Raw genomic sequence first — 15,936 nt, forward strand, 5'->3', positions numbered from 1 at the left:
ACTGAAGCTATTAATGAATTTGGACAGACTAAGAATGCCAATAATGTTTTGCTAATATTTCCACACCTTATTCCTAGTAACACCTTGCTACACAGTGACATAGCAATAAATCAGCAAGCATTTATTAAGTACCTACTATATGCAAGAATCCCTGGACTATTTAAATAGAGCAAATTTTGTAAGATTTTTCTTGCAAAAACTGCCCTGCTATTAATCTATCCCATTAGTGCTATGTGAGGGGGAAAAAAATTTAAGTTTTCCTCTGTATTCATGTAGTCAAACTAATTTTAGTCTAGTGCTCATTTTTTTCCACGAAATTTGCAGAAATCAGTTACTATCGTCATTAATTATTATTGTTAATACTAAAACCAGCTTGCACTTATATAGTGCTTTTAAGGTGTACAGAGTGTTTTATATCCATTGCCTTATTCAATCAGGAGGCAGTAGGGTTTACAGAAAAAGGCATTGATTGCACTTAATGTCACACTAGGACTTGCTCTTCTAGTACCTGCGGACAAGTCATTTTCCGTCTCTCAACGTCACCTATAAAATGGAGGAAGGTAACATAAGATTTCCGAATTCCCTTCTGCCTTTAACACCTAAGATTCTAGGGTTCACTGGCTTCCCCCTACAGTCAGTTTTTTCTTCCACCTATTACTATGAGAAGACAATGTTCCCTGATTTCATGAATCATTCCTAAGCCATTATAGCCCCTACTTGGGCTTGGTGGTCAGAGAACACATCCACCTGCTAGAAATGGGGGGAATTGTCCTTTGGCTGACAGGCCAGTTAAAATAACGAATTCCAGAAGCAACGTGAGGAATGTAATAAGATGCAATCAGAGAGAATGACTTGGCACTGTTGTGCCAGTGGTGTTTCATCCCTGCCAAACTAAGGAGGATGGATGGCAAAGCTGGGGATTATTGCTAGAAAGCTAGAGCTCAGCTGGCTGAGACTTGGCATGTTGTGGGTAAGGTTGGTGCATTTCTAAAGCACTCAGGACACCTCTTTGTGTTTCTCAGGAAGTAGGGATTTCTTGGCTTTTGTGAGCTCTGTGTGGTTGAAGCCTTTCAAAGTCTTGCTAGAAATTTTTTAAAACATCAACAAAACAAGTATTTTGTTAAAGGTAACAAGGTACTGAACGATGCCATGTGGACTACAAAAGACACATAAGGAATGGTAACTACCTTCAGAAAGCTTATAGCACAAGCATGAATCTGTGAAAAGTTAAATAGAAATTTGTAAGAGAGGAAGCACGGTACATTGTATATTGAAAAAGAATTATAGATTAAGAGATGGAAGACCTGAGTTCTAGTCTTGACATGGAGACTAAGTAGCTTTGTGACTTTCAGGTCATTGTACCTCTGGTTCCTTGTATCAGCCTTAAAACACTATAAATGGGGCAGCTAGGTGGCACAGTGAATAGAGCACCAGCCTTGAAGTCAGGAGGACCTGAGTTCAAATCCAGCCCCAGACCAAACACTTGACACTTACTAGCTGTGTGACCCTGGGCAAGTCACTTAACCCAAATTGCCTTAAAAAAAACCCAACTATATAAATGTGAGTTTTTATTGTGGTAACAATTCCTTGCAATTTTTCTTTTTTGTCCAGACCTTTGATGTCATTGGTTTAGGGAGCTCTCTCAGGAACTACCATCTAGTACTCATGTAGATTACCAGCTATTCTGAAGCTTAAAAATAATAATAATAATAATGATAGCTGGGCATTTTAAGGTTTATAAAGTGGGTTTGTATATGTTATACGATCTTCATAATTACCCAGGAAGGCAAGTGTGGAATTATCATTCTTGTTTTACAGATGTGGAAACTGAGGCTACTTGGCCACCACATCTCGTAAGGATCTAAGGCAAGATTTGAATTCAGGTCTTCTGGACTCCAAGTCCCACACTCTGTCCACTCTGCCAACAGCTGCTTCTGGGTCACTGGAAAGGGATATGCCCTGGGTCATAAAACGAGTATGTTTCAGGGGGCCACACTTGAACTTAGGCCTCTCCCTATCCACTATGTCATTCTGCCCCTATCATTGCTTGTAGCTGTGCTTAATCAAAGCCTTAGGGGAGATTTGGTTATTGTTTAAAATTTATTCCACCAAGATCTTACTCTAGGACCTCATTGTGGCATGGAGGTGATCCTGAGTCCTTGAATGCAGTGCCAACAGAACACAAGTTTGGGCAGGTCCTATTAGGTAGGAAAGGTTTCTATGTCAGTGTGGGAAAAGGCTCAGACCTAGCCCAGCTGGTTCAGAATGATTTATCGAAAGTTTGACCACCACATAGTGAATATCTGGGGCCATAGCAAAGATCATCCCACTATGATTTAGAGGAGTTGAAATCAGTTGAAGTTAGTGGAACTAATGCCTGCTGAGATTTCTTAAAGTCTCAAGGAAGGTATTGGCAGTTATTATCACCATCCCTATTTTATGAGTGAGGAAACTGCAATTCAGTGACAGACAAAATGACTTGCCCATGGCCTCATGACTTGCATAAATGTTAGAGGCAAGAATTATTTCCAGATCTCTTCTAACTCCCATGTCCAGTATTCTTTGCACTCTGCCACACTGGCTTTCCTCCTTTAAAAAAAAAAAAACAGTCCCAGAACCAATTCAGAGTCAAAGGGCTCTTGCCTTTCTAACACATTTCTGCATCCTTCAACCCTGAAAGTTGGCAAAAAGTTTTACCCAAATTTCACCAGCTGCAATTGCAGCCTCTTCCTTCTTTCTTTGTTCTCAGTAGACTCAAATAACCCCTGTCCATAGTTGTTCATAAGTTAGTTGCTTCTGCTGGCAGAAAAGTGGCAGAGGTAAAAAGTGTTCATCTGATGCCCAACCTCAGCAGTGACAAGGTAGTCAAATGTAATAATTGAGGGATTTTTTACATACCTTTCTGGTAACAGAAAAGATTCTCTTTAGCCTCCATACTGGCCCCTCTCCTGATATAACAGCAAAGAAAACGGTAATAAGATGAAGGGAAAAAAAAACAAAAAACAAAAACCAGGGACAATAGATAAACTCCTATGAGGTTCTACCTAAGCTACCCTGGGAGAAAATCAAGTATTAATCACCTTTACCTGAACTTGTTTAATGGTTTGTTAATTGTTCCTGGGCCCTCATTAAAGACATTTTGTCAGGGGGTAGATTTCAGCTTGTTGTAAACAACAACAATTAGAAGTGCTAATGGGAATTAAGTCAGTCTAAAAATGGAATGGAGTTGTTGAGGAAGGCACTAAGATCTTCATCAGTGGAAGTCATTCAACGTAGGCAAGATGGCCACTTGTCAACGATGTTTGATGGCATTCCTCTTCAGGTATGGGTCAGACTAGATGATCTCAGAGACCCCACTGACTCTGAACTGGTTGTATGACTGGTTTTTGTATTTTTTAAAGAAGAAAGCCAGTGTGGCATTGGAAAGAATGACAGACTTGGGAGTCAGAAAAGACCCAATAACAATCCCTGTCTCCAACACTTACACAAGCCGTAAGAACCTGGGCAAGTTGTTTTGTGTCTCTGACCTTTGGTTTCCTCATCTATAAAATGGGGATGATTAATAATGTCTGAACAACCTACTCCCTCAGGTTGTTGTGAAGATCAAATAAATTGATATGTGGAAAGGGCTTTATGAATCTTAGTGATGTGTAAATGTCAGCCATCTCCATTATTAAAGCCTTTGTTTCAGGTCATGCCATGCATTCCACAGACCTGGGCTTTAGAGATGATTGACAGGCCTGTTCCCCTTTCCATGCAAAATTGGAAGAGGCTTTAATAATGTGCACAGGTGTGAGCTGCCTAGGTGTCTCAGTTCCACCAAGCAGGGGCGGGCTGAGCTCTGAGGAGTAGATTTAGATCACTGTTCTTAGCATTGTATGAGAAAACTGGGATCAAAGAAAGACAGCCACAAAAATTAATTAGTGCTGCTTGAAAAGGCCATCTTTGAATCTGGAGGAAGAAGATCTAGGTGGAAGCATTCTAGTCTAACACACAGTTCTGCAGCTGAGACTTGCATGGTTTTGACAGGTGGTTCTCAGGGGATTCTCTTAGGTTTTGGAAGGATTTGGGATGGGGGTAGGGAGGAGATTAAACTAAATAAAGGCCTTGGCAAGATCAAGATGCAAGATGAAGCAGTTCTACCAAATAAATCCAGGCTGCTGGATGCCAGAGATTAGGAAACTGAATTTGGAAATTTTCTAGATTGACCATATGGGTTGTCCCTGTCCTGTTTTCATATTGCAATGATGAGCACCGGATTTAGTGTCCGTTTGAATTTCAGTTCTATCACTGGGCAACTATATGGCACAGTGGATAGAGCAGGCAAAGACCTGAGTTACCTGGGCAAGTCACTTAACCCTGTTTGCCTCCATTTCCTCATCAGTAAAATGGATGGGCAGCTAGGTGGCACAGTGGATAGAGTGCTGGGCCTGGAGTCAGGAAGTCTTATCTCCCTGAGTTCAAATGTGACCTCAGACATTCACTAGCTGTGTGACCCTGGGCAAGTCACTTCACCCTGTTTGCCTCAGTTTCCTCATCTGTAAAATGAGCTGCAGAAGGAAATGGCAAACCACTCCAGTGTCTGCCAAGAAAACCCAAAATGGGGTTATAAGATCCAACATGACCGATAAATAACAACAAGTCTGTTACTACCTCTGGGACCTTGTGTCCCTGAGTCTCAATTTCCTTATCAATAAATTAAGGGGGTTGGACTAGATAAACTCTTAAGTTTTCATCCATTACTTAATCCCAGGATCCCATTAAGAATTTGGGTTACTGCTTTGCTAATTGAATTTAAAAGTCAACCTTAATCATGTTAAGTCATGTAAAGTCATGATACAATTGCATCTCCTTTGGCAGTCAAGGTCAAGTGGAGTGTGATAACTATCAGCCTTGCAACATAGATGTCACCAGGGTGAATTCAGGGAGCCCCAGAATCTCAGCTATGAAAGTCAACAGGAAAGACCTTGAGAGCATTTCAGGTTCACGAGGGTAAATGAACCTCATTTATCAAATTTCGGTCCTTTTGAATCTAGTTGTACATTCATCATATTACTGTCTCTGCTATAGATTTGTGTAGACATATTATGAACCCTAGGAGATAGTTAGACCCTTGGGAGTTGGTGTGTCTTCTTTAATTTTGTATCCTTCCCAGGGTCTATCAAAGTTTATTGCACATGATGGACTTTGACATAATGCTGGTCTAGCAGTGTAGGGGTGTGGAAAGAACTCTGCTTGGGAACCAGAAGATCTTGGTTCCCAGTGTGATGGCTTCCCTCACTTTGGTGGGTTGGGTTTTTTTTAAGTGTGAATTATTGTGATGCTCTCCAAAAATCCTCCCTAAATGGGAGATCCCTTCACCCCACCCCTCCTTCTCAGGAGAAGATAAACTCCTAGAAGGTATGGATTATTTAATTTCTGGTTCAGTATTTACTATGCTTATTGAATGAATGAATGAATGAATGAATGAATGAATGAATGAATGAATGAATGAATGAATATTTTGAATGAATGCTAGATTGGACAGTAGGCCCTGAGCTGTCCCTCAGAGGAACAAGGAGACTCTCCCTATATAAAAGCTGATCCAAAATGTGAGAGAATCAACACTTCTTGTGGGTTTAAATATTATTCCAGTGGCCTCCCACTAGTCATTAATCTGAGGTGCATTCTTTAATAAATGAAAGGGGAATGATAGACTCTTATTTTAACAGAAGTTGAATTCATATGTAAATGCAAATGAAACTCATTTTCTTCATTGAATTTGGATATCCCCAGGGAGAGAATTGCAGTGGGGGTCATTGTTGTGGTCCTTCTCCTTTCCCCTTTAAAATTATGCCTTTAAAATTGGCTCACTTAAATGGAACAAGAGGGTATTGTATGTAATAGACAAATTTCCTGGTCCAGGATAATGGAAGATCAGATAACAGCTTTTCTGTGTAAATAAATTCAGTAATTCTGTTAAAGACACATTGTCTCAAAATGGGAGGCTACAAATTAAACTGTATCAACAGATGGACAAGTACTGAGTGATCTTTCTTTGATCATTCCATTAGTAAATATAAGAAATCAGCTATTTGTTTTCCTGCAGTGCAAGATATTTCCTTAGGATTGTTTCTTTGCTTATCAGATCCAATAAAATGTTTTGTCTGCCACAGATAATTGCAGAGTTAAACTTTACTTAGGGTGGCATCATAGACTCCAGGAATTTTCACTGGCTGTTCCCCATGCTTGTGTGAATGATTTCTCTTGGTATTCTGTGTCTTGGGGACTCAGAACTCCACCCTGCCAGCCTTCTGTCCAAAATTGTTTGGAAGGATATCTCTGCTAATGAGATTGCATTGAATCTTCTTATCTTGGTCAAACTCCAACCCAGGCCAGAATTAATTTTATCTTACTCAGGTTGGGTAGTAACAGATTTCCAAGACTAGGGGTGATATTTCCTTTGATGGTGAGTGATATGACCCCAGTGGCCTGAGAGATCTAAGGAACCCACCCACCTCCTAGTATGTCGACCAATGACAGTTGATTGAGCATATAACCCTGTACCCCAAAATCCCAAACCAAGCCAGTTTTGAACTGGCCCCCTTAGGGGGACCCAATTTTGGACTGAACTCCCGTGCAATGCATGTCAAGCCACTTTGAGAAATTAAACCATGGACTCATGTACCCCAATTTCATTTATATCTTAGAGTAGACTCTGCTTCAGATTGCGATTCGTGGGGTTCATGGGGTTTGGAATTCACACTTGGAATTCTTTTGTCTCTGGCTTCCCTCCTTGGCTTCCTTCAAGTCCCAGCTAAAATCTTACCTTATGCAAGAAGCCTTTTCCAATTTCCTTTCATGCTAATGCCTTCCCTCTGTTGATTATTTCCAATTCATCCTGTAACTTTGTTGTACATAGTTGTTTATATGTTATCTCTTCCTCTGTTAGATTGGGAGCTTCTTGCCAGCTTCTTGGGAGCAAGGACTTTTTTCCCCAGAGCCTGGGAAACAGTAAACTTTTATTAAATGCTTGTTGACTGTAGATTAGGAACAGGGCTTGAATCTCAGTTCATCTTCCTAGGATAGAGCTCCCAGAGAGGGTCAATACCAAAGAATTGAAGCCACAATAAATAACACTGCTTCTAGTGTCTGTGTACCTGAAGCTCAAAGTCAAAGGAAATTCTTCATTTAGGCTTTTACCCTGATTAATGGGGCAAAACTCAGGGCAAAGAGAATTAAAAAGAGTTTATTACTAGTTCTTCAAGGTAGCAACACATCAAGGGGCTTATCATTGGAGGTCAGGGATGGCTTATTCAGATAGGTCCATGTCAGAAAAAGAGGTTGGATCCTGGCATCTCTGTTCCTCCCCAAGGTAGCAAGTACGTGACAATTTCTAGGCACATACAGGTAGAGGTGTGGGGGAGGGGGTGGGGGGGGTGACTTGACCATGTGATAAATATCTGAGAAGTGCATGAAGCCTACCTCTAACACTGATTTACAAGCAGGTCTGGGAACAAAGGGTCACTGAATCTGCATAACTTTGAATAGTTCTATAGGATTTTGACTTGAATTATTAGGACAGTTGTCAGGTAGAGGAAGAATTCACTCACTGATTGGGTAGGACCCATTTTTTAAAAATAGTAATGGTATAATGCAGGAGTAGGCAGCTAGATGGGTGCAGTGAATAGAGCACTGGGCTTGGAAGAAGGAAGACTCATCTTCCTGAATTCAAATCCAGCCTCAGACAGTTACTAGCTATGTGACCCTGGGCAAGTCACTTAATCCTATTTGCCTTAGTTCCTCATCTGTAAAATGAAGTGGAGAAGAAAATGGCAAACTACTTCTGTGCCAAGAAAATCCCAAACTAGGTCATGAAGAGTCATACATGACTGAAAACAACTCAACAGCTAAGAAGAGTTGACTGGAAACCAGGAAGCCTAATCTCACATCTGGGTCTCTTAGATTCATTCCCCCCCCCACATCTGTATAATGAGATTAGACTAGAACAGGGGTGGGGAACCTGTGGCCTTCTGGGTCCTTGGGTACGACCTTTTGACTGAGCTCAAGTTTTACAGAACAAATGCTTTCATTAAGGGGATTTGTTCTGTGAAGTCAGTCAAAGGGCTGCACTTGAGGACCTAGATGGCCACATGTGGCCTCAAGGCTGCTGGTTCCCCACCCCTGGATTAGAAAATTGCTAAGATACCTTCTAGTTCTAAATAGTGAACATATTTACTTTATGTCATTATTTTTCTGGAAATGCCACTGTCTGATTTTCAGTGGAAAGAATCCACTTTCTGATTGAATCATCTTATATAGGTAGGTTCATGCACAGGACTCTGAAATGTTATACCTGGAAGAGACCTTAGAGCCTTTCCAATCCAAATGCTTTGTATGAAAGATCATAAATTTGAAGAGAACTTAGAAACCATCTAGCTGAACCTCTTTATTTTGTACTTAATTCAGTTGTATTCACCAAGCATTTGTTAGACATCTGTTGTGAAACAGTCTCTGCCCTTAAGAAGCTTACTCTCTGGGGACTTTGAGGGAGACATGCACACAGATAAATTTGTACAAAATAAATACAAGGCAACTTGAGGGGGAATGAGGAAAGGTTTTTTGTAGGACAGAAGTAACACCTGAAAAGAGTTTGCAATCCAACAGGGCAGAGTCTAGGGAGTGAGAAGATTCTAGGGCTAGAGGCCAGGAGATGGAATGTCATCTGTATGAGGACCATCAAGAGGCCAACCTGGGTATAATGTACAGTATATGATGGAGAGTAATGTCAAATCACCCTTAAAAGACAGCTTTAGAGCCAGACTGGGAGGGGATTTAAAGACAAAGCAGGGAAGTCTGTATTTCATCCTAGAAATGATAGGGAGCCACTGAGGTTTCTAATGAGCTTTGACAAACCAAGCGTTAGAGCTGGGGCTGGAACACCACTCATAATCCATTGTACTTCCCATCCCATCACAGACTTTATTTAATGTAGTTTGAATTAAAAGAACTATTCATATAGAAGCATGAAAAAAATCCTACCTTTTTGGGTGGGGAGTTGTTTTGAAATCAAACTTCTGCTTACAGCAAATGTTTCTAAGTACATTCTATACTTTCAACAATTCAAGAAATATTTATTAGACTGCTATATGTAAGACACTGTTCTAGGTAGGGATTCAAAGATTAAAATGAAACAAATCTGGTCCTCAAGGAGTTTATACTCTACAGGGTGAGTGATAGGAAAGGTATACAAGTATATTTCAAGGAGAATTGAGGAGGGGGAAGCTCTAACAACTGGGAAGATAGCTCATGGAGGAGGTCTGACCTGAGCCTTGAAGGAAGATGAGTTTTCTGAGAAGCAGAAATGAGGTCGGAGTCCATACCAGTCACATGCAGAAGATGGATTATCTTGTGTGGAGGAACACCTAGTTGTCCAATTTGTCTAGAACTTAGAGCTCATTTTGTGAAATGTGGTTGGAAAGGTAGACACATTTGTTGGGCTCTTTTTTTTCTTGTCTTACTGACCTGGAAAGAAATGAAATGAGTAACAACAGAGGTTTGCTGAGCCAGCCCTTTTCAAAGGGGCATACAAAACGCAGTCAAGCCTGAGCATATTCATGCCAGACATTTGAGGAAGAATATTCATTCCTTCTGTCAGGCCAGTAAGAGACTCTTTAGCAATCCAGAGAAATCATCTACCTAAAAGTTCTTTATTAATAAAGAGTTAAGGGGAAGGTAGGTGGCCCAAAGCATCAGCCCTAGAGTCAGGAAAACTGAGTTCAAATCCTTACTAGCTATGTGACCCTGGGCAAGTCACTTTGTTGTGGTCTAGAAGTTTTGGGGTGGGACCCCAAAATCACGCCATGCAGGTCCTGTCCAAAAGAATTCAACCCAAGTCTTCTTTCAGTTAGAAGACAAAGTTTATTAAAGATGAGCCATATAAGCCAGACTCTTAAGGAATCTGACCATTTGTGACACCCATAAAGACGGGTGGACATGAGGAAGTCTCAGCCCCTAAACAGCGGCCAGGGTGGATCCTATATACAGCCAAATAGTTTGGGGTTCCTGGAGGAGGGACAGGGAAGAGGATCCTGAAGCTAGGGTGACTGGGGGAAGGGTCCTGGGAGAATCCCTATGGGAGTATCTGGGAGATTGAATGGGGTCTGTATTAGAACAGGGTTGCAAAATATAACCCAGGACTATTAAGCCAGTAATAGACTATGGAGGGCTAGGCTTAATTAGGTTAACAAAGAACTGGGAGATAGGGCGTGGGTGATTAGGAAGAGCCAGTTGATAGGAATAATAATAATAACTTCTGGAGACTGCTAGACTTCCTTGACCAGGTAGAAGTTCACATAAGGTTCAAGGGTTTTCAGGGCCCTGTAGACAAATGAGACCCAAATTCTTTTTGGGGTGAGGGGCAAAGGTCTTGCTTGGGCTCATACCCCGTCAACTTAACCCCAATTGCCTTCAAAAATAGAAAGAAAATAAAGACTTAATGCAGTTCTGAGAGGGGCTTAAACTCAAGAGTTGAATGGGGGGCAGCTAAGTGGTACAGTAGATAGAGCATTGGCCCTGGAATCTAGAGGACCTGAGTTCAAATGTGAACTAAGACACTTAACACTAACTAGCTATGTGACCCTGGGCAAGTCACTTAACCCCACTGCCTATCCAAAAACCAAACGAACAAACAAAACAAAGTACCCTACCATTGTAGGCACCTAATTTTAAAAAAAAAAAAGAGTTGAGTGGAATTATCCAGATGACTGAAGTCATGGTTTATGTAACTTTGCTTGTTTTATCTAGGTGAATGAAGCTCAAAGTCTTACAAGGTTTTGATCTGAATAAACAGGATAGTTGGTGTGTATAGATCTGTCCTAAGAAGAATTTTCTCATTGGTGGATATGACCTATTTTTGTAAAATGGAGTGATACAGTTGTAAGAGTGTCCTGGAAGCCAGTAGGCCTGAATTATAGTCCCAGATCTGCCATTAACTAGCCATGTGACTTTGAACAAGTGACCTCACCTCTCTGGGCTTCAGTTGCCTGACCTGTAAAATAAGAAGGTTGAACTAGATTGTCTCTAAGGTCCCTTTAACTCTGAAACTTTCTATGACTCTTAGAGAATCGGCTTATGTGGAAACTAAGCTTTCCATAGAATTTGTATGTTGCATCCTTGGAGCTCAGTACTAGGAAATCCCAAAGTTCCAAGAAAGGATGAGGGGAATATGTGGTCATTGCTCAGACTTCATAAAAGCTCAGTGAAAAGAAAATGAGGCTTGTTTTGTTTTGGTTTTTGGTTCCAGTTTAATTCTCTTACATGAATTACTATAAAAACTGGCATTCATACAGAGTGTCCCAAAAGTCTGAGTGCAATTGGAAGCTGTAATTGCTATTTAAAGCTTCAAAGCACACCATGATTTTTGGGACGCTTTATGTAGTTTTTTTAAAAGGCTTGAAAGGGGTTCAGATTCACTCATTTGATCCCCAGAACAACCCCATGGAATGGGTACTACAGATATTATTATACCCATTTTACAGGCAAAGAAACTGGGGGTCTAGGTCGGACATTAAGCAATTCACCTGTGGTCAAGCAACTAATAAATGTCAGAGGCAGGATTTAAGCCCAGAGCTTCCTAAACTCTAAGTTCAGCACTCTATCCACTACACCCTGCTTCTCCTCAGTAGAACGTTATTGAATGGTTTCCTTGGTTTTTTTTTATGTGTGTTTATTTTTGTGGATTCTTTTTAAATTAGTGGGTTGTCTCTTTTCCATCAGCCAACAACATCTGTTTCTACGGGGAGTGTTCATATTACTGCTCCACGGAACATGCTCTGTGTGGGAAGCCCGATCAAATAGAAGGGTCTCTTGCAGCCTTCCTGCCCGACCTGTCCCTGGCAAAGAGGAAAACGTGGCGAAATCCATGGAGACGCTCATACCACAAACGCAAAAAAGCAGAGTGAGTCAGTCCCTTGTACCAGCTGTCGGGGAGGCAGCAAGCAGAAAATAGCTCTCATCTCAGGCAGGGGGGCACCCGAGGCTAGGGACTTGACTCCTGGAAGGTTGTGAAAGACTTACTTCTCATCACAACCTCTTTCCCCTCCCCTCTACTCTCTTCTCTCCATTCTCCTCTCTCTCTCTCTCTCTCTCTCTCTCTCTCTCTCTCTCTCTCTCTCTCCCCTTTCCCTCCCGTTTCTCCTTTCCTTTCTCTTCTCCTCCTCTCCTCTCTTTTCTCTCCTCCTTCTCCTCCTTCTCCTCCTCCTCATCCTCCTCCTCCTCCTCCTCCTCCTCCTCCTCCTTCTCCTCCTTCTTCTTCTTCTTCTTCTTCTTCTTCTTCTTCTTCTTCTTCTTCTTCTTCTTCTTCTTCTTCTTCTTCTTCTTCTTCTTCTTCTTCTTCTTTGCTAAAAGGATTTCTCATTTTTAAGCCAACCTCACCAATTCATTTTTAAAGGATGAGGCAGAAGAGAAAGGTGAGGCAAACTTCAATTCATGGAATAGAAGAATTCCAAAATGGTTTTTTAAATGAAGTTTAAAACACTAGTATAGAGAATGATCTAGGATCATATCTCTAGAGCAGAGCCTCAGTATCACTATCAGACTGCCATTGGCAGTCTGGTGAAACCCATGGACCTGTTCTCATAAGAATGTTTTTAAATGCATAAAATAAAATACATAAGCTCACAAAAGAAACCAATTATATTCAAATATATATATCAAAATATTAAATATTTTCTCCAGAGCTCCTTGAAGCTCTAGAGGCCACCTAGTGTCCCTTCATGCTATGAATGTGAAAACTGATGCCCAGGGAAGTTAAGTGACCTAGCAAAAGCCACAGAAGCTAGTGAGGCTGTCTGTTAAAACAGAAAGAGAATTAAACCTGGAATCATCCAGGACTGAGGCTCGAATCTTGGCTCAGCCTCTTACTACCCATGTGACTGTAAAAAACAAGTCACTCAACATTCTTAGGCCTCAGTTTCTATATTTGTCAAATCAAGGAGTTGGACTAGGTAACTTCTAAGGTCTTGTTCTATTCTAGATCCATGAACCTATTCTATTTGCTGCATAGATAAGGGTTAGTTGTAATTCACGCATTAGTTTTTCAGGTAAGTAGGTGTTGACAAGAGGTATGTTAAACATGACCCTTGTCATCTTGCTTATACTATATTTATACTTGTTTAACAAACTCTGTCTTTAGAGATGGTACAAAGGCAAACTTCAATCTAGACCTGGCAAATTAATTTAAAATCATTCGAATCCAAATTAATGAAGCTTTATTTACCATATCGCTTAGAATAAGTGAGCCTTCAGTTGGGACATCAAAAAGCTTTTTATATGAAGACTTTGTTGTAGTAATATTTATAATGAAATAAGAAAGATGCTTTGGGCCTGAGAAGACCCCTTTGGAGAACAGAAAGGCCTTTTTTGCACCTCTATTAGAGCAAGAGAGAAACCTGGGAAATTGATGAGATTGTGTTCAGTATTCCCCACCTTTGTTTTTTGAATCTATTTCCTTCCAACCCCACCCCACCCCCTGTCAATGCCATCATTCACTTTAACCACATCACTGCATCCTCTCACACAAGCATACCCCCCCAAAACACAGAGATATCTCCCCTCATATTCTGCTGCCCTTTTCTCTGTAAAAAAGGGAAGTAATCAGTTCATACATAGGTGTCAACTAGTTAATGTGTTACCCCTCCCTGGAATGCTTGGATGGAGGATCCTCAGGGAAAAACCCATACTAAACTAAAGGAAAAGAGGAAATAATGGTAGAATTTCAGGCAATCAGCAGTAGGTCAGTGGAGGGAGATATGTGTTTCCGTATAAGGCTGTCTCTGTCTCCTATTTACCAAGGTCCTCCAGTTAGCTCACTTTTTCCTACAAAGGTAGGCCGCAAATTGAAGTTTTCTGCTCGTTGTCCTGAGCCTAATAGCTGCTTTTACTGATTTAAGTCCATAAAATTGGAAGTATTTTTGAACAGAGGGGCGTGTGTGTGTGTGTGTGTGTGTGTGTGTGTGTGTGTCTGTCTGTCTGTCTGTCTGTCTTTGCCACAAGCTAGGCTCCCTAAAATTATGTTACTTGTATAACTGGAAACTAAAGGAGAACCGTGTAGAGAAAATGAGACTCGGAGACCAAAAGGAAGGCGAGTTAGGGAATGTAGTCATGGCACAGCCCTAAGAACCTTGATTTTGGATAAGTAGTTCCTTCCAAAGCATGGAACTATATGACTAAAGTGAATATCCAGAGGTGATTTTGTCTACCCTCCTATCCTCAGTGAGAAATGTTGCCTAAACTTTTCTTGAAAGATGGTACCAAAACCATCCTTGGAAAATGGCATCATCCCTATTCACAAGGAACTTAACACACTATTGTTGGGTAATTTATCTGAGTGATGGCTATTTTTTAAAAATTAATATTCTTATTTATTTAATTAAATACTTCCCAGTTAGTGTAAAAAAAATTTAACAATAATTTTTTTAACATTTAAGTTCCAAATTTTCTCCGTCTCTAACTCCCTCCTTGAGAAGGCAAGCAATTTGATATCAATTATACGTGTGAAGTCATGCAAGACATTTCCACATTAGCCAGTTGTAACAACAACAAAAACAAATAAACAAACAAAATAAAATGATGAAAATAAAGAGGGTGCAAAAAGTATGCTTCAATCTGGTTTCAGAGTTCATCAGTTCTCTCTCTGGAGGTGGATAGCATTTGGAATTGTCTTAGGTCATTTCTTGATCACAGTAACTAAGTCTCTCACAGTTGATCATCCTTAAAATATTGTTGTTATTGTATGCAATGTTCTCCTGGTTCTGTTCACTTCACTTTGTATCAGTTAATATAAGTCTTCTCAGGTTTTTCTGAAACCACCTCTTTATTTACACAATAGTATTTCATCACAATCATATACCACAGCATATTCAACCATTCTTCAATTGATGGGTATCCCCTCAATTTCCAATTCTTTGTCACCATAAAAAGATCTGCTATAAATATTTTTTGTACAAATAGGTCTTTTCCCCTTTTCTTTAAAAAGACCTAGTAGTAGTATTACTGGGTCAAAGGGTATGCATAGTTTTATAGCCCTTTGGGTGTAATTCCAAATTGTTCTCCAGAATAATTGGACTCTAGTTCACAACTCCACCAACAGTGCATGAGTGTCCCATCCCAGAGACTACACCCCCTCCAGCATTTGTCATTCTTCTTTAGTATCATGTTAGCCAATCTGATGGGTTGAGGTGATATCTCAGAGTTGTGTGACTATTGATAGTTTTGATTTCTTCTTTTGAAAACTGCCTACTCATATCCTTTGACAATTTAGAACTGGGGAGTGGCTCTCATTTTTATAAATTTGGCTCAGTTCCCTATATATTTGAGTTTCTGCCTAACTGCTTTCCAGTGTTTCCCATCAATTTTTGTCAGATGTTGAGTTCTTAAACCTCAAAGCTTAGATCTGAAGAGTTGTCAAACACTAGATTACTGTAGTTGTTCACTACTATGCATTGTGCACCTAATATATTGCACTGATCCACCACTCTATTTCTTAGCAGTACCAGATTGTTTTGATGATTACCACTTTGTAATTTCGTTTGAAATCTGGAACTGCTAGGCAGCCTTCCTTCACTTTTTTTAAAAATTGATACCATTGATACTCTTGACCTTTTGTTCTTCCAGATGAATTTTCTTAGCTCTATAAAATAATTCGTTGGTAGTTTGATCAGTATGGCACTGAATAAGTAAATTAACTTAGTCAGAATTGTCATTTTTATTATATTGGCTTTACCTACCCATGAGCAATTAATATCTCTCCAATTTTTGTTTAGATCTGACTTTATTTGTGCAAAAAGTGTTTTGTAGTTGTGTTCATTTGATCCCTGAGTTTGTCTTGGCAGTAACAGCTTTTCTTATAAGTAGAAAGACCTTTCTTACTTAGGTTTGACCCCAAAATTGCCTATT

General features: G+C 40.3%; 1 protein-coding gene across 1 annotated transcript in view; it reads left to right on the plus strand.

Moving 5' to 3' along the window:
* FAM20C (FAM20C golgi associated secretory pathway kinase) overlaps window positions 1–15,936 on the plus strand; it is a 149,295-nt gene that overhangs the window by 124,340 nt on the left and 9,019 nt on the right. The window contains exon 6 of the mRNA XM_020977310.2: window positions 11,758–11,938. Within this exon, the coding sequence (XP_020832969.1) occupies window positions 11,758–11,938 (181 nt within the window). The remainder of the gene's footprint in view (window positions 1–11,757; window positions 11,939–15,936) is intronic.

Source organism: Phascolarctos cinereus, unplaced genomic scaffold, assembly GCF_003287225.1.
Source record: "Phascolarctos cinereus isolate Bilbo 61053 unplaced genomic scaffold, phaCin_HiC Scaffold_4;HRSCAF=312, whole genome shotgun sequence".
In the NCBI taxonomy this organism is placed as follows: domain Eukaryota; kingdom Metazoa; phylum Chordata; class Mammalia; order Diprotodontia; family Phascolarctidae; genus Phascolarctos; species Phascolarctos cinereus.